Below are 25,623 nucleotides of genomic sequence, written 5' to 3'. Positions count from 1 at the left end.
TTGCACACTCGCCGATGTCTTTAACAGCCGATTAACGACACCATCTTAACGGGATCTGCCGTATTGGAAGAAAAATTTCTAAAAAGTAATAAATATTTATTCGGTAACTAATAACATTTTTTTCTGAAATCGATATTCGAAATTCGATAATCGAAATCTTTTTATTGAAATAGAGTAAACAATTGCTTTCATGAAAAGCTTCGATTTGAAGAAAATGTATATTTTCTCATTTAAGAAGAAATTTTTCTTAGTTTAAAAATATGTATATTATTACAAATGAAATGTTTATTAGTATTTGTGGAATAAATATTTTTTATTTTTAACATTTTTTCATTCAATGCGCGTTATGCAACTCGGAACACGATCCTGCTAAGATTAGAATCTGTTTCACGCGTATTCAACGATCCGCATTATATTAGTCTAATGTCTCAATTGTCCCACGACAAATTTTTTCGGATAGGAAGCTTACAGAGCTTCGAGGAGAACTTCTGTCCGTGTCATAGACGCAATCGGTGCGTCTAGTAAATTCATTGTATAATATGCTAGAGACGAATCTCAGTGAGAGTCGATGTGATCACTAATTATACGAGTTAATTGAGAAATCTATTTTTCGACACGTGTGAAACAGACTCAAACGATATACGCATGAGCGAGCCTTTCGATTTGCGCAGTTGTATCAGTTTCCTCGCATACCGAATACTGCGAATTACGTATATGGTACATGAGTAACGGTGATTTCACTCTTCCTTCCCTTCCGTTCAAGCTGCACACGTTATCCCGTGACGCTTGTTTCGCGTTCTGCATGTGCGATGTCATAGCGAATGATGAACAAAAGTAGTCCCGGCCAAATTTCATCGCCATCAATTATTCTTTATTACGTTCGCTACCGCGATTTATTTAAGGCTCGCTTCCCCGCAAATCCCTTCGTTCTTTTTTCACATAATTGTATAAAATAGACTTAGTTTGATAATGTATGATTTAAAAAAAATTGCTGTCATACATATATGACGCTGGTTTCTCGTGAGAGATCGTATATGTGTAAGGCTGGTTGCGAACGTATTAAGTAAATAATTGTAAGGCTCTTCGATTAAAGTTAATGTATCTTCGATTAAAGTTAAAGTTAATATAAGAATCAAGGACAATGAACGACAATTGCTCGATTTGAATTTATGAATTTTTTTCGTGAATATTTCAGTTTATTTCTTCAGGAAAAGAAGCGACTTGAAAACTGTATATAACTGTATATAAGAGCCAATTGCATTACAGTTTTTTCTTAAGGATGAAAATGATCTATCAACTCCGGAAAGATATTGATGATTATTTTCATAAGATTGCTTGCACATCCGTCAACAAGTTCAACTGAAAGTATGATATTTTTTACACGCGTTATAAGATCTACACCGTTGCTCATGGCCGAGAATCGTCCATAGTTTATATCAATTTCGGCTGAGAATGACCGTACATTACATGGTTAAAACGTTATCGTCCTTTATTCTTATATTGTTCAATTATTTTTTACCCAAATTTGTGAGAATTCGATGCAATTAGGATGTTTAAGCAAATAACAATCAATCAGATGATTTTTTCATCGACGAGAGGGATTTTGTTGACTTTTGTCATGCGAAAAATGTTGTACAATTTGTGGTACTTGAGAGATCCGTTCAACCGCTCTCACTCACTTCGCAAAATTCTTTCGCCTGAGCATATCCGTTGTTGGCAAACATTTGCATCAAAACTATAACCGTCGATGTAAGAATATCTTGAATTGAGTACGTGTACTTGGTTTCAATACGAATGGAACACTTTTTACAATGGAGCAGTTTGTAGCTTGTTTTTGATTAATTCCCAGAAGTTAAGTTCTCTCATTGGACCATTGACTGCGCAATAATGCGTACAATTGCAAAACCAATAATCTAATCATTGATTTAAAATTATTATGCCTGTCTATGGTATAATCGATCATGAAAATATAATAAAAATATCGATAACCTTACGATAAATTAATGTCAATTAACGTTAGCGACGTACGACCTGTTCTTTTCCAGCTAAATTAATACTTAGAACTTTCTTTCTTTTTCTTCCAACGTGCTAGGATATGTATTTGTTTCATTCTAAAACTACAAAATACAACCCAGTTCAAAAATGCTACATCAGTTCGGTACGAACATTTCAGTCTCAGTGCGAACTGACACAAAAGTCGAATATATCTGAAAGAATCGTAACTTTCCCTTTACTACCAATTATACTCTCCCTTGGCTCAGGTGTTCTTACATCGATGGCTATAACCAATGTGACTTAACATTACGTGATCAGTAAACATCGTCATATATAAGTCGAATGTCGCACTCATCACAATGCGTGCGACGTTCGGTAGAATATTTTGATGTTTCGTTCAAATCGCGCGTCACATTGAGCAAACTCAGCCTTTACCAACCAACTAAAATGCATGCATACACGAGATATACTCTCTCAACATCCCTCTCGGTGATTCTCCCCTGGAAACGTCTGTTTCTTAAACGTAAACATTCTTTTTTCTCATTAAATATTGTATCGCTCCGACACCAGCAACATCTGACTGTTACTTGCCTCTTGTTTCTCACTCGATCCTCCCCGGAGATCACGCGACATCATCCATTCCACGACCGTTCTTAGCCGATACTCAGCGCAATCTCGCCGTCGCGCGCGCGGTTCTACCTTGATAAGCGACACCTCAACTTATGAGATCGCCGTTCTTACGCATCATCTCCTGATGCAGCTCGTATTCGCGAGCCTTGAGTCTGAGGGAGGCGATGCTGTTGGTCCTCCTGTCTATGTCCGGCAGCCCCACGCTGCCCGTAGGCGAGCTCTGAGGAGAGGCAGCCGTCGGTGGCGGCGGAGGTGGCGGTGCCACAGGTGGATGCGACAGGGCGATCGCAGGTGCCGGTGGTGGCAACGGTGGCGGCGAGCCGCGCACCAGCTTCGGCCTTTGCGCTGCTGATATATTCGCCAACAGACTTTGGAAGGAGGCGGCGGACGTATACGGCAGCGGCATACCGGGCGGCAGCAGCGGCGGCGGTGCGCGATGATAGGGATGCGCGGCGTAACTACCGGGGAGGACCGGGCCGTGACCCAGCGGCGGATAGCGAAAGGCGTCGAAGGGCTTCCTGAGAGCGAAGGAACCCAGGTGGGCGAAGGGGTTCGGCAAGGTCGGTGTCATAACCGGCGACGTTTGTGGCGCACCTGAGCTCAGGTACGGGTGGTTGTAGGGGTGCGCCTGCGGCCCGACCTTCTCTTGCTTGCGCCACTTGGCCCGCCTGTTCTGAAACCAGACCTGGAACATACGATGAACGAGAGCGGTCTGATTAGGCGTCGTGTCGTTCGTGGAAGGCTCTTAGAGACCGCGGCGACAACGGCGGCCAGGGAGGGAAGGGAGGTCCGGAAGGATTCTTTTCGCCGGCCTTCGGAATTCTTGGCGTTGCGCAATCGCGACGGCCGGTTGGCATTTCGAATGGCATTGATTGTCAGCCGGAAAAGGAAACAGTTTCGAGATATAAATATACTTGTTATTTTGGATTTAATCGGTATATTCGCAGTATTTCTCTCTCTCTCTCTTTTTTTGCTTCTCTAAAAATTTGTCCTCAATGAATATTTATCGATTTTGATGCTGTAGCATAATGCGACTTGCTTCTTAAAGTGACGTAAAGATAATTATAATTCATAAAAGATAGCACATATAATGTCGATTATTAAATTTAAATTGGTTTAAAATTGAAGAATATACGTACGTACGTACACACACACACACACACACACACACACACACACACACACACACACACAACACACACACACACAGAGCATATTTCACGGAGAAAAGTAATTTTGCTATTGTTACTTCGTTGCTTCATTGCATATTCGTTACGACAGCAATAAAATTTAGTAGACATAATTAAATTAACGAATTATTCGTAATTAGAGCAGAAATAGTTTCGTTGCTGGGATAAAAAGACTCTTCCGAGTGAATTTGTCCTTAGAAGACACATTAATTTGCTATTAAAACAACATAGTATTTTCCTGCATTTACTAATTTCGCCTTACGCTAAGATAATTTATGAATTCAGCAAAATAATAAGCGAATAGCGATTAATACTACTAATAATCGTTTCGCTGTCTACATAATAACTGACAGATTTCGCTGCGACAACTTAAAATTTGCTATGCTAGCAATTATTTTTCTCCGTGTAAAAGATGTCTTACATTACTGATCAGACATAATATCCAATTGTTATTGGCATTAAATATCCCTTATTTTAATAAGAGTCGAAATGGTTGCGTTTGCAACTATTGCGATGTGTGCAAGTAAGATCGATAATATCATTCGTAGTTTAAAAAAAAAAGTCGTTCCTCCGATTCCGGGTCGAAAGGTGGATAGATGCTTTCTTCCTTGGAAGTTGTTGATGATCCGCGAGAGTTCGAATTCTGGTTACAGTGACGCATTCTCCCCTTTTTCAGGAAGGTAGAGAACAGCGTATCATTACCGTCGATACTCCAAGGAAACCGAACACTGCTGCGAGGCAGTGCTCTCGTGCGAGGCAGTGATCTCTGCTCTCGTCCGCGTCTCTTTTCCTCTTTACCTCCCTTTCCCTCAGCTTCCTCTTTTGTCCTCGTCTATCTTTCTACCTGAATTTTACGTTTCTCCTCGAAAATTAACAAAATATCGGCTGTCGTAAAACCGTTAGGTTAGGTTAGCGATCCCTTGGCCCACTTTTCGTTTCTGGCAGCTCGAAATACCCAGAATCGGTATCGCCGACCGTAAGAATCGCTTCGCGATGCATAATATTTTTAGTAAATGAAACACTGAGGATACGCGCAAAGCTTAACGGAATTACGTGTTTATTAAAATCGCGTTATCGTAACAAACATTTTTTAATTTTATAATCAGATAGTATATATAATAACCGTTCACACAAAAAACTATAATATTCATTGTCCAGCTGTGAGTAAATCACTGATTAGAACAATGCTATAAGTTCTGAATGAAAGTAAACAAACAATTTGTGACATAATAAGGATTTCAGTATCGGCCTTTTATGAAATTATGCGGAGGAAATAACAAAATATACATAAATGCTACGCTATTGAGAAAACAATTAAATAATTAAGGACTTTTACAAATCTTCTTGTTGCTTCTGCAGATAATCTGAAAATATCGCCGTCTTATTCTCACTGCTAAAATGCATTCGCGAAACCGCGCGGTCGAAGTTCCCCGCCGACGAGGAACCGACGGGAGATCGACTTCTAATACTCTCGTTTAAATAGAAATTGGATAACGATCGCGAGCGAAACGTCGTTCGTGATGTGCGTCCACCAGGTTCCAACGCATTCCATCGCGAGGCTTCCCCGAAGAAACCCCGAGAGCTCTAATCAGTTCAGCGGAAGTCCGCTTCTCCTCGCTCCCGCCGTCCCTCTCTCCTCTTTTCCCTTTTTCCATCGTTTCTTCATGCTGCCTCCGCCGTCCCATCTCCGGTTGTTAGGTCGATTTTATGCCGTGCGCGCGCGACCCGGCCGAACGCAAATAACGTATCGCCGATTTCGTTTTAATATCAGGTCGCGCCGAGGACGGAGAGGGAAAGAGAAACAGAGAGAGCAAGGTTTTCTGGCTTCTCGTCACTCGTCTCGTGACAGGTTGCAATGACGAACGAGCGTAGGACAACAACAATTCCAACTTATCCAATCTTTCCGCGCGAGCACACCTGCCGCAATTCCGGCGGACATCGGGAATTTTTGTATCATTTTCTGTTTCTTTCACGACGGTAGGACGAACGGACAGCGCGAATTCCGAGCGCAGCTCGTTACGCCGATTGTTCGAGTAGAACTTGTCGAGAGAAGCGGCAATCTATTCTGAAAGTTATCCGAGATCTTTTATCGTTTCCGGTGAAGGAGATGTTTCACGTTACCGCTCGAGTAGTGCGACTCTCGATACTGCCAGCGAATGGTCGCCCCGTCTGGCGAAGACGTTTCCTCGTCGAGACATTCGCTGAATATCCCTCTTGGCAATTTATACGTTGAACTTCCGTTAGTTGCATTTCGCTTTTCCGTAGAACCGGACCGGATGTCTGCCAATTCCGCTATCTCACAAGTGATCATTTGATTCCGTGTTTGTAAAGTGACTCATCGACTCTCGGGTCGATGAAATCACCGACGAATTTTCGCAGATCCTTGATACTTTTGCAAATTATATCCGTCTTTTGACCGGTCGCTTCTGGCAATAATATACAGCGTCATTCAGTTCTGGCTCTCTGTCTTGCTACGTGACGCGCCGCCGACTCGATTTTCCTGACGCGGCGCGTCACGTAGAAGGAACACAGACGCTGGTACCGAAGGATGATGTCTCTCATTTTCATTCTCTTCGGCCGTTCATGAGACCTCGTAATAGACGGGACCTTACACGGCTCGCTTGTTTTTCCCATGTACGAAGTTCGCCTCGTTTTCCCCCGGCCGCGCGCGGGATTCCGAATAGGACACGCGTTCCACATTGCAGGCTGTCCGCTCTCGGCAGCGGGTCGCGGGTTTGGGAATCAAAAGTACCGCCGGGAGATGTAGACACTCCCAATACGGTTCGTCACGGTGCGGCCTCGTCATCGCGCGGACGAGGATAGACGTATGCCCGATGACTCTGCGATTCGATGATCGCCTCGATCATCGGCTCTCTACCGACCGAGCGGCGGCTCTACGGTATTTTATCCCTGGTAGCTCGCTGTCGAGGAAATGATTTCGCTGCGTTTGAAGCCGCGGTATTATTATTACCCGCGACTTTCGGCCCTAGTCGAATTTCACGAAGCTTGGTTCGACAAATCTAACAATGAGATTTATCTCGCACAGTTTTATGTTTGGAAGAAGTAACCCAGTAAGCAAGAAACGTTAAATCAATCTTGTGAAACGTTGGATTTTATAAATCCATATTTTGACATAATACTTTATGAACGATTTAAACTGTTACTTGGTGATATAATATTCCTAAATATTAAAGTTGTAGTGTAAGAATAATATTTGTAATGTTTGGATCAAATATTATTAATGATGTTGTACACGATATTAAGAATTACATGTTTGTAAACGTAACATGTTATAAAACATCATCGTAATGACGTCGTGTTAATGACTTTTGCTTACTGGAAATGGAATATTACATATATTTACATTTACATTAGAGCTTAGCGACGTTCGAAAGAACCGGTAACAATTATGCGATCAAATATCATTACCCGCTTAAATTATTAATCGTTAAACTTTCCATTTATTATTCCCCCCCCCCCTTTCCAAATCTTTTTTTCTCTCTCTTTCTCCGATATATTAACGATCCTTACTGTTTTATTCTTGCACTAATTGTTATATTTAATTACACGTCGTATATAATTGATAAATCGACGAGCTGGACATTAACGCTCCCGACAGTATCGTTTAAATTAATTATTCTTCCGCGTCGCATCCACGGCGGGACGAAACGCGAGATTTACGGTTGCGCAATAATCGATTACAACCCCCGTATGTACTTGTATTTCGATTTTCGTCGCTCGCGGAGGAGGCATTCGAGCCGAACGTGTGCCGTTCGCCCGCCGCCGTACGGAATCTCGCCTAGACGTACGGAAGATTAGAGGGGCCTCTCTCTCTGCATCGTTAGGATAGGGTGAGGAAGGGGGCCCCGGGTGCCAGGACCTCCCACAGCGAGCAGGATTGCCCCCAGCAGGGCGCTAAACATCTCCGACTCTCGGCGTTTTAAAACAAAACGCAACCACGTCGCCGCCGGAACCTAGTCGTTTCGTGCTTAATCGTGCCGCATTAATTACACGAACGCCGGGTATGTTCGTTTCTTCGGCTCCTCCGCTTCTCTCTCTCTCTCTCTCTCTCTCTCTCTACCTTCAGCCAACGAAGATTCTCTTGTACGTTCTCGTACAGGAATACTGCTTCGAACGTCGAACGGGTCGTTTCTTCGAGCACCTTCAGATTTACCGACTATAATCGAAGACTCGGCATAAGAAAGGCCGTAAGCGTCGGGGATAACAGTTTCACACACAGAAGACTCAATACTTTTACAAATAACATTTATTTCAGTAGAAGGTAAACTCGTTCTCTCCCTTTCTCTTTGCCTGCCTACCCTTCCCTCTTATTTCGTGCTTCGGTATCTCTACCTGTATCGCGCCAATGTCGTCAACAAGCAAATACTCCGCGTTGCGGATCAATTAACGTGATATACGGGACAAAATCAAACGGACGAATAATCTCGAACAGCTCTGGAGAAAGGACGCGAAGAAATCCCGAGTTCGCGAATAAAAACATCCTACACATGTCGAACGGTGGAGGAAGAGGGGGCTTAGGAGGGGGAAGGGGGAAGAGACGTTTATTTCCCTCGTTTGTCGGTCGTCGAATTTGCAGCCGCGAAATCGATTCAGAGAAACGCGACTGTCTCGCGTGTACGTCTCTCTCTTTCTCTCTCTCTCTCTCTCTCTCTCGAGAGAGAGATGTCGAGCGAAAGGTGATATTTTTATCCGCAATATTCCAGTTTCTCTTTGCGCAAGAAATTCCTCGGAGCTCAGGCAGAGGTACAGGCGACCTGTCGATTATCTCGTCACATACTCGGGCAGATTGTAAAAGTAATTAATCGTCGACGCTGCAACAACCGATAATCACTTTGCCTAATAGCAATCTGTTATTCATGCGAACGGGCGACGGGTTTCGACCGGCAAACGAGCCTGCGCGAGACGGAACGTTCATTATTCATATTGAGCGCTGCGAAAAAAGTCCATGCGCTCGATTAATAGTCAAATCGAGAGCCGGGAGAATCTGTTTGGTTGAGAATTAGCGTCTCTCGGACGGACGCGTCGCAAAGTATTTCCATACGCAAACGAGCGTTTCTTTCTCCCCCTCCCTCCCTCCCTCTCTTCCTCTTTTTTCCTTCGCTTTATCTTCGAACGCGAAGTGTTTTTCAGACTCGCGAAGAAGAAGCAGCGAGCTCGATTCGACGAATGGAATCTTATTTCAATTTGAAGATGTTTTCTCCATTTGAAGACTTAATGAATTTAAAATTTCGATTCGGTGTACTTATGCAGCCGACTCGTCGTGGATTATCATAAAGTAACTGTGGGGCCGGCTTATACATTCGTGCGAATCTTTTTTCAAGTCGCGACGCGACGTTTCTATTCCTGTGAAATCCGCAAACGCGGATTAGATTAGCGGTAATCCGCGACTATCCGGTGGACGTTGAGCTTAATTTAATTTATCCTTTTGTATGATCGACGCGCGCGTCGAGACTTTCACGCGTGGCAGCGTCACGTGTCGAATTTAGATATCGTGCATGGAACTTCGCGCGATTTTATAGATTTCACATCAGCATTATCCATCATGAAGAATCCGCTTCGCGTTATCGCGTACGTGATTAGCGATAAATACGCGTTATAAATATAAGCTGCCGTCTTTAGCGTCCCCGCGCAAAGAAGGCACTTTATTCTCAAACGATACCGCGCGTCTCATGAATAATTAATGGTCGCCGATGATAGGTCATGTATCCTAATTTCTGCGCGTTGATGCGCACGGGCGAAATTTCATCGTCGAAAAAATCGCACCTCATTCTGCGACGGTATATTTGTCATGCATATTAATGACGGCTGATGGACAAACGGCGTCCGAATCGCCCGACAAGCTAATTTTCGCGCGTTAGGCCGAGCGGACGGAAGTTTGCGGCCGATCACTTAAGTCGCTCCTTACATCGTTTATAAATGGCTTCGTAATAACTGTCAGTAGATTACCTGATAAATTTACCACGTGAATTATATTCCGCAACGAGAATCTGTTAAGAAAAAAAAAAGAAAAAAATTCGATTATATATACACTCTCTAAAATGCAATCAGTTTATCGCTGAGAAGTAGCTAATAGTCATCAATACAGAATCATACAAAGTCATCATCTTACAGAAATAAGGTTTATTTCACAAAATAAACCTTATACCCTATAAATAAATTTTTAAGTACTTTTTTCTCAATGTACTGCTTCACTGATTCGAATTAAGAGAGGTAGACGCAATAAAACCGTTTGCTTTTCGATGAATTTCGAAAGTAGGGTTTATCTCGGCGGACATCCAATTTGATAACATAACGAGATATTTGAATATCGCAAGGAAGCCTATCTAATTCATCCTAAAACCTCAATCACGAGGCTCGTATCTCGTGAGCGGTAGCTGATCGTTAAAGGGTTAAAGACACCGCGCGATTGAATAACCGCGCTCAATTCCCCGAAACGTTTCCGTAAACCAACACACATAATCTCGCTTCGTTATGACCGTGGAAGCAATTGACACCTATCGCGCGATCGAAGAAGGGACGCGCGCGCGGCTTCTCGGAGGCGGTTGGCCGGCTGTTCGTCGCCGAGGTGAGCGAGAAGAACGCGCAAGGTCTCTCTACACAGGTTCAGGGATTCCTGAAAATTATTAACGCCACCGCGAGAAGCTAGGTATGTCATTCTTCGCCGACGGAGCAGCGGTTCTCATCGCGTGCACGTCGTTGATCGCGGATAATTCCCCGGCCGGCCGGCCGGTCGGTAAATCGCCGATTTGCCGTGGACAGTGACGTATTTGCAAGTATAATGAAAAGCGCCAGGTTAATGTTAAAGCGTGTACGTCTCCTTACGGTGGCGCGAGGAAAATAATAAGAAGATCGGCGGAGGGGCGAGCGTGTGCGTGTCCCAGAGCAAGGGATGGAGAATGGAAGGACGGGGCGAGAGGTGGAATACGCGGGGGAAAGAAAAAGAGTAAGTAAGTAAGTACCGGGAATAAATTAAACTAATTGAGCAAATTAGCCAGCTGTTCACGCAACTATGGCACACGGACACGCTCGCCACGGCCGGGTAAGGAGGCCCACCGCCGTCACGCAGAAGATGTGTACACCCTTTCGCGAGCGAGCGAGCGGGCGAGCTTACGACGCAGATGATAGAACGTTTCCGCGGGACTTGAGAAAGATAGACGCACGTGCCTGACTTTACGCGAACGACAAACAACGGAGATAAGCGAAATCGATGCTACCGATAACCGAATTAGTGATATCTTTTTATCTTCACTTTATATTACCGCTTCGAGTACTTCACATATTAATTAATATCCTTTCTTTAAATCAAAGGGCCAATAATACTTTGGCTATAATTATAGACAAATACGTATATTGAGTAAAGTTTTCATGCATAAATCGGTTAAATAATGTGTCCGATTGTTATTTTTATTGTCCGATCAAATGAGTATTTTTATCCGACGAAGTTACCGAAGCAATCTAATCGGGAAATAAGTCGCCCTTTGTATGCCCGTTGTAATTTTTATCGGATAAAAGCATAACTTGATCGGATGAAATGACGAAATGAACAACGAATGATGACAGATATTGCACTTAATCGGATATTACTTTTTAACTAGTTTCTCCGATCAGATATGATCGAATATTTTTTCAGTTTGTACGCATAATTTTCTTTAGTTAAAAAACTGCTTTTCTCGATTTTTCCTTGGGAGGAAACCGAAAAACTCCGCGGAATAATTGAAACATCCATTTTCTCCAAATTTTTTCATTCATCCAAAAAAAAAACGAAGTAATCGCGAAAAATGGGAAAAACTCGGATTTTTTCCGAGCCTTTGAAATTGTATAATTTTCTCAAAACATCTTAAGTGTTGTTGATTATAACGAGATGTTATACGCGATCCGTTTATGATACGAGTCACATGTGTGTATTAGCATTTCCAGTTATAATTGTAATTATCTAATAACACGACATTAATTCATACAACATATCTGCTTACGCGACATCTTGATTGCGTTTCGCGCGATATTTCCTGTTCTATTTTATTTATTTTTTTTCTTTTTTTTTTCTCACGTGCACACACGTGTAGTAGTGACGAGGAACTTCACCTTGGTCATCGAATGATGGCAATAATCGCGTGCGATAAAAACAAGCGAGAATTGAGTATTAATCTAACTTTGATTGATATTAAAATATTCAAATGAATTCATGCCGCTTGATTACCGTTTCAATGTAACAGCGGACGCTACATTATAGTTTAACGGCGGGTGATACGCGCGTACCTTCACAGTTGATTGATTGAGGATACCTCTAACGGTTGATTTACGATACTATTCAATTGTGATATTATTGCGGACCGTAAGAATACGATCTTCCGCGTTTATTACCGATCCGCAATATTGTCGTATCGTAATTTATTTCGCGTAATGCATCAGCCTACTGCTACCGAGTTCTCCTCTCACAAGTCGAGTAAACAATTAATGCTAATCATGAACGATCGCGCTTAATTAGACGTTTCAAAGTTGATGCTGACGTCAGCGATTAAGATTGGTAACAGCCGACTCAGTCATGTTTTCCTTGTGAATAGTTGTCCACATATATTTGTAATCTTTTCACGAGTCGCTATAAATACAGTAAATTTCTAACAAGCCTATTGGCCTTCGCATAATAATCGCGTAATAATTTTTTAGTTCAATAACGAGCATATGCTTTGGAAAAAGTCGAGCGAATAATTAAAAGACCGTGTTGATCAGCGACTTCCATGCTGCACGAGAGGTATCGCGTTTCGCCATACTTCGTGTACAGATACGTAAATTACAGGTGGGAATTCGTGGCTGCGAGAGAGAAAGAGAGAGAGAGGAAGGGGGAAGGGGAGGCTTAAGTAATTCTTAAGTAATTCTTTGCGCGCGCGGGCGAGCGCTCACGGGCTTCGAAAACTATTATCTAAACGAAATGTCAGAGGATACAGGATAATTGTCGTTACGCAAGAGACGCGCGCGATCGCGCGTTATTTTCACCTTCGCGCCAAAGAAGACGGTTAACCACATTATTATCGCCTATTATTACCTCATTTTTCTAGCCGGCCAAGTTTGACGCGCGCAGCCGCTTATTATCAAAGTGATTTCCAAGTTACGCCACAACGTGCCAATACACGTAATTAGAGGTAACTTGTAATCAATTTTAACGTTCGACGCGTTTATATTATTTTTATTTAGACGGCGGCGTTTTTATTATCCTTCCGCTCGTTTAAGAGGTACACACTCTGTACGGTTTTTCAACGGCAATTTTCAAGTTTGAACAAACTTGCAGCGCGGTTCCATCAGCGTTCCATTTCTCGCATTTCTCGCATTTAATTATTCCTAATCTCCTTACTCCGCTTATTAGGTTTCCATGTGCCGTGTTTAAGTGAAAAAACAATCGAAAAAAGTTAATTGGAAATTATCGGAGGCAAAATATGCTGGAATCTTCGACAGGATTTTATCGCACACGGAAAAAAATTGATATCGAGATTCAAGATTTATACTCTCATATATAAGCAAGAATATATAATCTTATATGAAGATAAAACTTCTTACGTGAAGAAATTTTGTATAGTTACAAAAAAAAATTTTGTTTTTGTTATTCAGGAATAATTTTCATGAATTGAGAAGAAGAAATATTGGGTAGAAAGTACAATATCTTCAAACTAAGAATTGTATCATATGAGAATGAGTCTTGAATTAATGCTAATTTTTTTTCCGTGTACGTTCAAGAAGCCTATCGATGATACTACCGCTTGGCAAGCGAGTTTATCTATGCCATTATTCGCCGATCGGTTAGCGCGAAATCATGGTAAAAGTTTCTACCGACCTGTATCCGTGCCTCCGTCAGGCCGATCTTCATGGCGAGCTCCTCCCTAAAAACAAAAACGAAGGCAATCGTTAACGCAAGAAAAAGGAGGCAAGGCCGCGCGCAGCCAAGAGCCTATTTGCGCATGCGAGTTATCCGATTTTGCTATTGCGATAAAAGCCAGTTAACGGAGTTGTACGTACATATCACGAGAATAGTTTCAGCTGAAACTCGAATGCCATTACGCGAAAAGTTCTAAATCGCGCCGAACTGCAGCGGTGAAATTAATAGTTGTCACTTTTTTTAATCGCTCTCTCTGATAAACACTCGCTTAATCTCTCACAGTGAGTTTTTTCTTTTAAACATTAATTCTATCGCTAGAAAATTATCGCGTGTCTCGCTTAATCGATAGCCTCAATTATTCCACTTTCACGTCGCGTGTTGCAATTCCGCGTTCGCTTCATTTGATTGTTGATTAATTTTGTCGACGCTGCTTTATCGTCTCAATTATTTCCCGTTGACAACGTCTGTTACCTCGCGTATCATGTCGCGTTTGCATGTGCATACAGAAGGTTGCGTATATACTATATATATATTTAGATTCCGCAGTATTAATGAATGTCATTTCCTTCCCCCACCCCCTGTCTCTCCTTACGCAATCAAACGCATATCTAAACGTTTGGACACCCAATGAGGCAAGTGCATGTAATTGCGACTATAATTATGATCTCCCTCCGAGTATGCGATTTATTACTGAGAAGCGCGATGTAATTTAGCAAAAAGAGAGAGAAAGAAAGAGAGAAAAAAACGTTTAGTTGTCTTTTAATAGCGTCGGGGGGAATAGCGGTGTTACGGTCTGACCTCGTATCGCATCCGTGAGAAAATCGCAGAAACCGTTCCGCGAAATCGCCGGTCTTCTCTCTCTCTCCCTCTCGCCTGGTAAAAACGCGCGCGTTCATTACCTTAATTAGTTTTGCATCCGAAGCAGATTAGTCGGCGTAACGACGCACGATGGGGATTAATTACATTATGCATCTCGCGGCATTATGTGTGATTTTCCGTTCGATTGCTACCTGCACGAGCCATCGTGACGAGAGCTATTAATATCTATTACGAAGACGAAGACCAGAATCCGTGCACCGACACGACGCGGATAGAATCTCGTTTTATACAGGCGACTATACGTTCCGTCCGGCGTATTACGAATACGATTATCCGTGACTAATTGACCGGGCCCGCGCTCGCGCGGTAATGGCAAATAATTATTAGCTCGTGATATTTTACATAACGTCGATCTTGTCACACCGCTCGTTTCCTTTACGCTCGATCGAGTTTCGCATCCTTCGCTCGCGGGCGCATATAACACGAGGTCCGTCCGTGCCGAGACTTTTCCGCACGCACACCACCGTTGTGGTCCAGATGCTCTGGGAACCGCGAACGCTGCAGGCCGCTGATTAAGAAAGATGGAGGACGTTTCAATGTGCCGAGGAATTAATTTATAAGTACGGCGCAACACCACACACCTGTAATCCACGATAATTCGAAACTACTTATCGGAGGCGTGTAGGTACGCATTAAAGATTAAGAAGTGTCGCATTGCGCCGCGCTTTCTGCCTGTCTGCGCGAGAACTCGGACGGACGTCTCTTTTCCTCGTGGAAAAGGCGAAGGGAAAAGGAGAAAAAGACGCACGAATGCGCGCGGACAGGGGCTGCGCGCCGATTCCTCGCGAAAGGCAGGAAGTTGATAGTCATTGAGTTCGCGATGACTTTGAGATGACTCGACTTCTCTCGGCTCATCGGTTGTGCCGATCGGTTATGCGCGGATCCTTCCAATGACGATAATAACCTGTGTCAGTCGCCGTTCGCTCTCGCATGATTTCACCGGAAATTATGCGAACGCATCGCCAATTTCTTTCCCGGGAACGGTGCGATAGAAACAGCAAGGCGTGAATCACGATAGCGATATCCCACGTGCGCGTCGAGGATCCGGAAATGTTCGCGATTTTTGCCGTCATTGCGCGATCGTGCGATCGCCGGGTGGTGGTAGGCAAATGGGGAGAAGAAAACAGAAGAAGAAGAAGAAGGGAGAAAAAAGGAAAGGCCGATTCGGCCAGTGAGACACCCCGCGGGGCTCCTCATCTCGCAGGCAAATTGCCCAGATGTTCCACGAAATCGCGAGGAAATCTCGGTGATTACGCTGCGCACAGAAGCTCCGCGTCTGATCAGCCTGGATCTCGTGTTTAGGCGCATTTCGCTCTTCAGACGGTGGCCACCCGAAATTACAGGGATCTCGGGGTGAGTCCGAAATTCGGCCGCGGATTCGCGTCGCATCGATTTCATCATCGTTCGCTCGCCCGCCCGACCCTCTTGCAGACTCTCGTCTGCACACTCGCTTTACCGTACTTCCGATCGGCTCTGCCGACCATGTTAAAATGGATATTTGCTCTTCAGTGACTTTTACTATGAAGTCAGTATTTTTAATCTCTTAGAAAAACGGTATAATAAATCATTTAATTTTAAACGTAAATTATTTGAGAAAGACTCCCTTTTTTTACAGCTGACTCGCTATTTCCTAACTTTTTCAAGGATGAAGTTTGCTTGTCTCATTATTTTCGAACCGTTTCCTGCTTCTTACCTGTCTTTTTTAATCAAACACCGTTTTTTTAAATGTTCGATATCAAATTCAACACGAAGTTCGATGTAAAATAAGATCAATCGAGAATTCGTCCGGCGGACGTGACCATCAACAGGAATAATCGAACAATGTTTAGCCGTTGATTAATCGTCCAAAAGGATTTTCATCGTATACCGGTGTATCGGCCGGTAATTGCAAGTGGTATTCACGTCGTCAAATCATTTTGACGGCCCGCACTCCTCCAGCTTATTGGAGGAAACGTAACTAGAAGACGCGCGTTCGTATATAGCCGCGGTACTCTCTGATTACCCGTTGTCGTGCGCTAATGACTACTCTGGCGAACATAGTTGCAGACGGTAATTCGTACCTGCTACCAGGCGGCTCGACTTCGTTTTCAATGAAACGCCGCGTATGAAAGAGCACACCTATCAGCTGCTTCTCACGAAAAACAGGCTTGTGCTTACGAACGGTAATATCGCGCTCGCGCGCATGATTCTTTCAGCTGTACGGGCGAGATCGGTAGTCGAATGTCAGTCAAAATAGAGCCCGACGCGTAGCCAATATCGCGAACAGATATTTCGACTGCGAGCTTTGAATCGATCTTTTCTCGTTGAATCGTGTAAATGATACTATACAAACAATGTCACCAAAAGTCGTATTCTGGACGCATGTCAAACGTTAAATATGAGTTATTTTCAGATTCCGAAATAACGTTGTATACTGACATTTATAGCAGATAACCAACATTTAAGCCGGATATTCATAGCCAGATCTTATATTTAATTACGGTCTTGAGTTCATCTTCAATGCTTTGTAACTAATGAAATGAACCGTATAGCATGTGAAGATGAACTTAAGGAGATTGTAAGCAGAAAGTCGCTGGCAAAATATAAACCGTCATCGTGTCTCATCGGGACAAGAAGAACGTCTTGTGCTACTGTTTTCGCCCCCACGATTCAAATGTTTGATTTATCCCCAGTGATCTTTGCGTCACCTCTGATCACTCGAGCGCAATAGTCGGTCGGTCTTTGCGTGTATGCGTGCATTACACGCACAGGCGGTGCGCGCGAGCGAAACGCACACCGTCGCAGAGACGGACGAGGAGGCACCTCGGGGCACCTTGGGGCCTCTTGCGAGTAATAATAATTTAGCCTTTCCCTTTTTCTCCCCGGGCGCGCTCCCGCGCGCCGCGCCGGCGTCCTTCTGGATTTAATAAGATCACGAAATTTCGCGGTTAGACGGGCGTCCCTAATTACAACCGCCGTTCACCGTGGCTCTGTTGCTTACCCTCGATTCGCGTATCGTTATTATTACGTGTCCCTCTCTCTTCCCCTGTCTGTTCGCGATACATGTCCTTGCCATGGGAAACGAGCTTCGGAAAAATCGTTTCTCGCGACGAGGCACGTACGCGAAGATTAGTCGCGCACTTAAAGGGAAATACGAGACTATGATGAAAACCTCGCGCGACTCCGCTCCGGAGATCACAGAGAAATCTCTGCGTCGGGCTGTCCCAGAATTCAGCTGAGAATGCCTTATGACTAATCTTGAAGTTGACCTTCGACGTCGAGGCATTTGAAATCGGACGAAGAGATTTCGTTACGTATCTTTCATTCAGAGCTATTATCAGCGGCTTGATGATTTTTAACAAGACTGATTCAATCCGTCAAAGAATCGGGAAATCCTGTTTTTAGAATGTGTGTGTGTCGAAATGTCACAATTTGACGTGCAATAAAATTTTTATCTTAATCTCGATTGCTATTCGTTGTCCTAGAAATATTACGACATTCACATTTCGCGAGACGGTTTTACGGTTAATAATAATAATAATTTTATCAGCCGCCTCAAACAAAAAGAAAAAAGCGATAACGCGAAATATGATAAATAGAAATACAGATCCAAATTATTTATTTTATATAAGATTATTTTATATAAGCTAGCAGACACTATAGGCACATATACGTATCCGATGGAAAAAGGGAAAAAGGCTATCAGACAGAAAGGAATTAATATTTTGCATTAGGGTGTTGTAACGCGCTTTGACAGAAAACACGTTCGTTACGGAACACACTTGATCTGCAATTAACACGGCCGCTGCGTTCACACGCGTTGCAAAATAGAACGTGACTAATCGCTGATTAATTGCATCGACACGATAATTACAGAATCCTTTTCGAGTCCGGTTATCCGGTTCCGTGCGGGTTTCACGAACTCCTGGCCAGAACGGTGGGCCGGCTGCGCAGATTTGGCGAGAGACGCAAATCGCGAATACCAATTCGAGAAATACGAAATACATTCGCGGAATCGATTGCCGCGGCGATCGAAGGGAAGTCCTTCCTGTCTCGTTCTGCGCAATGTTGCGCAGCAACGAAGCGATCGGGCTGCAAGGCGCGAACGGATTTGCCATTTCGCAACCGTGTGCCAGCATAAGGCGAACCCGCAGCCGGCATCAAAAGAGACCGCTAAGTGGATTAAAGGCGAGTTTCTTCGTCATCTTCTTCGCCTAGCCGTCTTTTTCTCTGTCTCTCTCTCTCTCTCTCTCTCCCTCCCTCCTCCCCTTCCTTCTTTCCTTTTATATTTCTCCTCGTCTACCTCTTCGTCCTTTACTACTCCCGCCTTGGCATCCTGCTGTTCTTATTTGCTCCTACCTCAGCGCAAAGTCCTTCGCTCTGCAACCGCGCTTCGTCGGAAAAGTCACGGACGACGGAAGATAATTTATTTAATTTATGTTTGATCGTGTTTGCGCGCTTATTTCTTCACGTCGTTTGCGTCAACAACATTTCGATCTAACGCGCTTGGAATTCAACTCGATAACATAACGGCGAATTAACCACGGTATTTTGACTCGCAATTACCGGTCCGGTAGTTCGCGCATCGAGAAAGAAAGAGAGATCGAGATATTTCTCTGCCTCGCGCGGAAGATATATCTCACAGCCCGCTTTATTTGCAACTTTATTATATCATCGTTACGTGAAGTCTCGCTTCTACATGCGATTCAGACTCTTTTTCGATCGTTCGATCGACACGCTGCAACAACTACGTTTGTGCTGCAGGATTCGAATGCACGTGCGGAGATGATTGCATTATCATTAGACGCGAGTCGAATCGAGCTAGAGAAAGACACAGGAAAGATTGGAGGCGGGAGAGATAAAGTGAACGCGCGTGTGTATGCGTGTGCGCGCGCGCGACATCGCTGGTGTGAGCAAGAGGCTTGGCGCGCGAGTAAATTCGTGTAATTACCGCACAATTACATTATCTAATTAACCTCGGAGGTCGGAGCAAAGAGATGCCAGTCACCGTGGCGCAGTGACCGTGATTGTCCTATTCGTGACGCAATCGCAATTATTGTCTAACGCGTGCATGCGCGCGCCACACAAAACGAATTCGCAGAAATTGCAGGAAATCGCAAAGTCGCGCTTATCTTTCCTCTTATATTAAAAAAAAAACACTTTCCTTAAGAAAACATTTTAGCGTTGTGTGTGAGAGGAAAATACACGGGGTAAAATAATTTTGCTGTTGTAGTGAAACCAACAGTTGCTATTGCATGTTCGTTGCGACTGCAATAAAACTTAATTGGCTTGACCAAATTAGCGAATTATTTGTAATTAGAGCAGAAACAGTTTCGTCGCCGAGATAGAAAAATCTTGCTGTGTAAACTGTCCTTAGGACACGTTAATTTGCTGTTAGAACAAAATGGTGTTTCCCTACATTTATTAATTTCTTATAGTAAAATAATTTGTAGATTCAACAAAATAATTCAACGAATGGCAATCAGTATTCTTAACAAATCGTTTTGTCGTCCATATAGTAACTGACAAATTTTGTCGCGACATTACAAAATTCACTGTACCAACAAATTATTTTTTTTCCGTATAGAATGAATATTTTTGATTGATTAAAAAAATTAGAGAAAAAATATATAAAAGTTATCAATATCAACATTTGAGTTTTCATAAATTAACGGAGGCGTATAATGTATATGCGTGTCCTTGGAGATTATTATTGATTGTTAATATTAATTACGGACTCATCGTCTGTAGGCTCGGTCGATTCGAGTAGAAATTCTAAACGGTCAGGGAAGAACCCACGGCATTCTCTTCTCTCTCGCTCTTTTTTTTTTATCAATTCTCGTTACCCGTCGACCGCGCGCCACGCAATCGCTTTCCATGATCCACGAGTCGGCCCCCGCGGGCCTCACACACGTTTTTTCTTCTCCCGTGCCAGGTCTGGGCCGTGTCCGCGGGCTTTATCTTCTCTTCGGAATAATGGCGAGTCACCGGTATTATTCTCTTGTCATTATGTTATTAATACGACGCAATTGTCTTGCCGCGGCACATCCGGAACGGTTCGAGTCACGGCACCAGCCGGCCGGAGGCGACACGTTTTTCTGTGGTTGAACTTTTACGTAAAGGATCTTTGTGTGCCTCCTGGCTGACCACGAATCAAGTGTCAAAGAGTTCTCCGTCGTGGTGGTACCGCTGCTGATCGACGACAGTCGGCCGTCTTAATCGACCACGGAACTAGGTCGCACCGATTTTATCGGTGTATAAATACTTTCTTTTATTGCAAAGAGCGCTCACACGCCGGTGCTCATTCGTTCGACTGGTAATTCTCCACTTAAGAATTGTTAATTGGTTCACGGCGTTTCCGCAGAAAGTAGACAGAAAAAGTCGCGGCAATGACGCACGGCTGATATATTCCGCCACGTGTGTGATTCTAAAGAGGACTTAATAGCTCGCGAGAGCTTATAATAATGCTTACATGTGCATAACGCGATACAATCTATGCGCGCTGTGACGACCGCGGGCTTGCGCGCGCGCTGAACAAACAACTCTTGGAATTTGCCATTTATGTCAGCATAAATCACACACGCATTGCGTTTATCTAAACGTGGCCAGACTCGCGCACATTTGCGCAAACCGATAGACTCCCGATAAATGCCGGCGAACAAAAGACTTGTTAATTATTTACGGTGACAAAGTGGCGATATCAACGTACGATAGGACGAAAATTAACCACCTTCTTGATTGTCTCCGGTCAATTAGCGTCGATCGTTATCGCGGTACAATAGTCAACACGCTTATATAAGTGAACTTCTCACAGTATAATTAGAAGGATGACTAATGCGGTTTATGCAAATAAAATAAAGTTTACACCTACGTCGCACGACGTCGAACAGATAGATAATAAATGACGGGAAATGCGTTAGCGGTAATAGATAGATAGAGAGAGAGAGAGAGAGAGAGAAACATTTGACATCAGCGAGATAGCAGCGCGAGTATCGGGCGCTCGTCGATGATTTAACAGCGCGTCCGCACTTCCACGAAAGCCGCAAAGAGAGAAGATGGAGCGGAGGCGCGGCGTGAATCGTTAAAAACGGAGTGAAAAAAAAAGGAGAGCGAGACGACGGGAGCGAAACGACGAGCTCATCCATAAAATGTACATTTCCACGATCACGGGAGACCGTGAACCAACCACCGGGTTTACGCACGCACGATCATTATCTGTAACGCGCGAGAGGGCTGAAGCGGGAGCAGAGAAGGAGGAGGAGGGGAACGACGCATCATCGCGAAATTCGAGCCTGGGTAATGAGACGGGCGACGCCCGGGGCGTCTTTGCCTTTCTTTACGCGATATCCCCCCAAGGTGCGCGCCCTCCGAAGGGGCGCGGTATCGATAATGTTTAATAACGAATCGCGCGCGGCCGCGGACAAGTAATTCGCACTGACGAGGGGTGACAAGCGGCTTTTGCCGCTCGCATTATCCCGGGGGATCCGCGGCCGCCGTCGTTGCCGCGCATACCTGCCGAGCGCGCGCTACCTTTGTGAGGAGCGAGGCGAAAGAGAAGCCGGTAGCCGGCCGCGTAATGCGTGCGTAATGCGCGCTTAATACGCGTACGGCGTGGAGAGCCAATTACTGATTGGCCACACTACCGCCAATCGGATGAGGGATGGACCCCGGCAAACCTGTACTCTCTCCGTTCTCCGTCGCACGGCCCTTCGTTCTGCTCCGGCTCGTCTTCGAGGAGAGACGATCCCGAAGCAGTCCGAGGATCTTTCTCGTCGCCTCTCGATAGGAAACCGCGAATAAATTCGAATCGTCGTTCGCAGGTCGACGTTAGAGTGTTTATAGGGAAGAAGAAAAAGAAATATCCCAAAGTGGGATATACACAAATTACGAGCTTCGTGTTTCCTCGTGCGACACGTTATCGGCTCCAAAGCCATGATTCTCTCGCGAGAAACCACCGACCGATCGGAGGGGAAAACTCCATGTCGTTGTACAACGGACAGATCGCTTCCGCGGGCCTGACGTGGCAACAGCGGTCCGCTAATTAACTCCGGAAGGCACTAATCTTATTTGTTGAGAAACGAATAACGGGCCGGCGTTTCTAATCGGGAGCATGACTCGTCGCCGTTCTCGTCGTCGACGTCGTCGTCGTCGGCCGATTAATGACAGGAGAAGTCCGGACACACAGTAGACGGCGCGGACTGAGGGGGGCTAGAATCGTGGCAGGGTGCGGAGGAGAGAGAGGGCGGGAGAAGAGACCGCTCCGTGGAACTGGTTCCGTTCCATGGATCACTGGAAACAATCATCCTTATTAAACTCACCACCGGCCCACCCCGCGGATATAAAGGCATCCTTCGGAATGATTTACCGAGAAGCGCGTCGCAGCGGCCCTTTGAACAGGTGGATCCTTCGAAACGCGACGCGAACCGACGATAAATTTTATGGATCCACCGGTGCGGATAGATTGGGAACCCGCGCGCGCGCGACGGGGGTGGCCGACCGAGCGAGCGCGCGATTCTGCCGAGTCAGTCGTCGGAGGTGAATTCGGGAACGGACGAATCGACGGCGCCCGACTGCTCGAGTATAATTGCCAAGTGGGAAATCATCGTTCGCACTTTTGGCCGAGCTACTTGAGCTCTCCGTATTGTTCTCGGCGTTTCGCAGCGGCCTTGTGATCTTGGCCGACTTATTAATTTCGTTACGTTACCAACTGCAGTTCGAAGATGAGGAGATTGGAAATGGCGAGATGAACCTCGCGCGAAATTCTGCCGATTGCGTCGACGTTAAGGCACGGAGGAAATATTGTGGTAAAAATTACATTGTAACGCTGGACCGTATGAAATTATGATGTGTGTTGTAATCTTTAGTGAGATGTCTTCGGTTCTACATTTAGTCTATTTAGTTCTACATTGAATCTTCAAAGGTTTTCTATTGTGCTTCCTTTGATGCTACAAATGGGAAGTTATTTTCTCCGCTTGAAGACTTGATGTAAAATTGAAAATTTCCCCCCGGGAGATCTAAATTCCTTTTGTAACATCAAAGGAGGACTATTAATGCTTTTTTGATGCTATAAATTGGAAGTTACTTTCGTTTTCTTTACTTGAAAACTTAATGTAGAATTAAAATTTCGACTCGGGGTATTTCATTGTAGACACCATTAAAGATTACAACACAAATAATAATTTTAGTCTAATTCCGGTATGATCCAACATTACAAAATTTTGTGGTAATTTTTACTACAATATTTTATCTATGTAAGCAAGACAGAACGAGGGTCGCAAGATTAAACGCAGCGTGACGTATTTCCGGCCGTAACAGGCCGTAGGCTTCAATATGCAGGACGCACAGAAGTTGGAGAAATTCAACTTTCGCGTCGAAGCGATTAACCATGGTTGACTAGTCAGGACGTAACATTCTATTCTTTCATTGGCTCAGACAGAATATTCATTGCGTATCTATAGACATATGTAGACTACGTAGACGTAAAAATCTTGCGGCCAGTGTTCATTTCTTGCCACCTTTGACTTGCGTTCTGCGTCCTACATTTTATGTAAATGGGCCTTTACCGTGAGAACCGATCGAAACGTGCAATATCGCGAGTAACCGCGCTGCAACACGCCGTACGTGTTAACGTTTACGAGGTTATTAATTAGCCGCGTCGTTCGCCAAAGTAAAAGTGAGTAGCCGAACGTTCGGAACGACGACGGAGAGTCGGTCGGTTTAAGCTCCCTTGGCTCCTGTTTCTCCGCTATCCCTTTCTTTTTATCCTCTCTCTCTCTCTCTCTCTCTCTCTCTGCCGGGGTTTACAGCCGGGATAAAAAATTAAAACCAACAGGGACACGCCGGGACTGGCGGGGACCGTTCGTGGTCGAACGATTAGTCCGGTCGGGCCCGCCGTCGTCGGTAGCAGCGCGGGCCCGAGCTGCAACACTCTAATCTAAATTAGATCTTAAGAGCCCGTAAAGGTAAGTGGCCACGCTCTCGCGAGGCTACACGCCGGGGCCGGCTTTAAGTGCCATATAAACAGAGCGAATCTGGTAATCCGCGCGCTCCCTCACAAATGCCATTTGGCCACTCGCGGCTCTCGCGCAAAAAGGCCCGCGCTTGTCTGTTATCGTGTTTGGCATTCCGCGAAATGCCTGCCGTCGACAGCCTGTCTGTGAATGAACTTTTTCCCCTCTATGGGACGGATCGCGGACTGTAGGAACACAGTAATAAGAGAGAAGAGAATTCAAAGTTGTGTGATTTCGCATTGTACACAGTTGAAAAGCTGTCCGCCGATATAAAATAAGAGGAAGAAATAAAAAGGACGGCCGAGAGAGCGAAATATATACGAGAACGGACATAATAAGAAAATGAAATAGAAATCGGGAGTCACGCGATTTATCGGGACAGGAGTGTCCGTAAAAATCGAGTGTGTCGAGGGCCCGTCGGAGAGCCGGTCCGACACTGCCTCCTCGGTGTGTTCCGCTGATTGAAAAATAAAGAACGAACGCGAGAGAAGAGAAACGTTTATCGACGTCCAATTGGACGTACACGGTCCGCCACGCGGGAACATGTGTCTTTTATTGGCGAATGAATTTTCATTCGCGATGTAACAGGAAGTCGAGGCCAGCCGCGCTAGGCGCAGACCCTGTCTCGTCGATATATATTTCGATAGGTCCCAATCGCACGCGTGCCCTTTACGTGTAAAGACGCCTAATGAATATGCATCGTGCTCCGCGACGCGGTTTACGCTGTCTCTCTCCCCCCTCCCCTTGTCTCTCTTATCCTCTCGTCGGGCTAGTCAATAAACTTAAGCGACCATAAAATCCAATTAGTGTGAAATTAATACACGGCGAAGTGGCGGAAGAAGCGGGGATCGATTTATATCGCGAGACGGTAAGAAAACGGCCGGGCAATTTTCCGCGGACAGGAAACGCGTACAAACGGACGGGGGGGGGAATAAATTAATGCGCACGACAAGCGTTATTAGAAGTCGATCGAGCCAATTACTGACTGTCCCCTCGAGGGGGGGAAAGCGGAACTTTCGCAAATTAGCAGGTGTCGGCACATATTATGAGAAAA

The 25,623-nt window shown here is 44.7% G+C and overlaps 1 protein-coding gene across 1 annotated transcript in view; it reads right to left on the bottom strand.

Moving 5' to 3' along the window:
* Window positions 1–204: 204 nt before the first annotated feature.
* Window positions 205–25,623, bottom strand: part of LOC106747354 (homeobox protein aristaless-like) — a 131,930-nt gene continuing 106,511 nt past the window's right edge. Inside the window, exons 4-5 of the mRNA XM_014624785.1 lie at window positions 13,660–13,705; window positions 205–3,310 (exon numbers count right to left, since the gene is read on the bottom strand). Of these exons, the coding sequence (XP_014480271.1) occupies window positions 2,711–3,310; window positions 13,660–13,705 (646 nt within the window). The 3' untranslated portion in view covers window positions 205–2,710. The remainder of the gene's footprint in view (window positions 3,311–13,659; window positions 13,706–25,623) is intronic.

Source organism: Dinoponera quadriceps, unplaced genomic scaffold (assembly GCF_001313825.1).
Source record: "Dinoponera quadriceps isolate SergipeBrazil2010 unplaced genomic scaffold, ASM131382v1 scaffold1831, whole genome shotgun sequence".
Lineage (NCBI taxonomy): Eukaryota > Metazoa > Arthropoda > Insecta > Hymenoptera > Formicidae > Dinoponera > Dinoponera quadriceps.
Note: the sequence above shows the minus strand (reverse complement) of the source record. Positions and strands in the feature narration are given on the sequence as shown.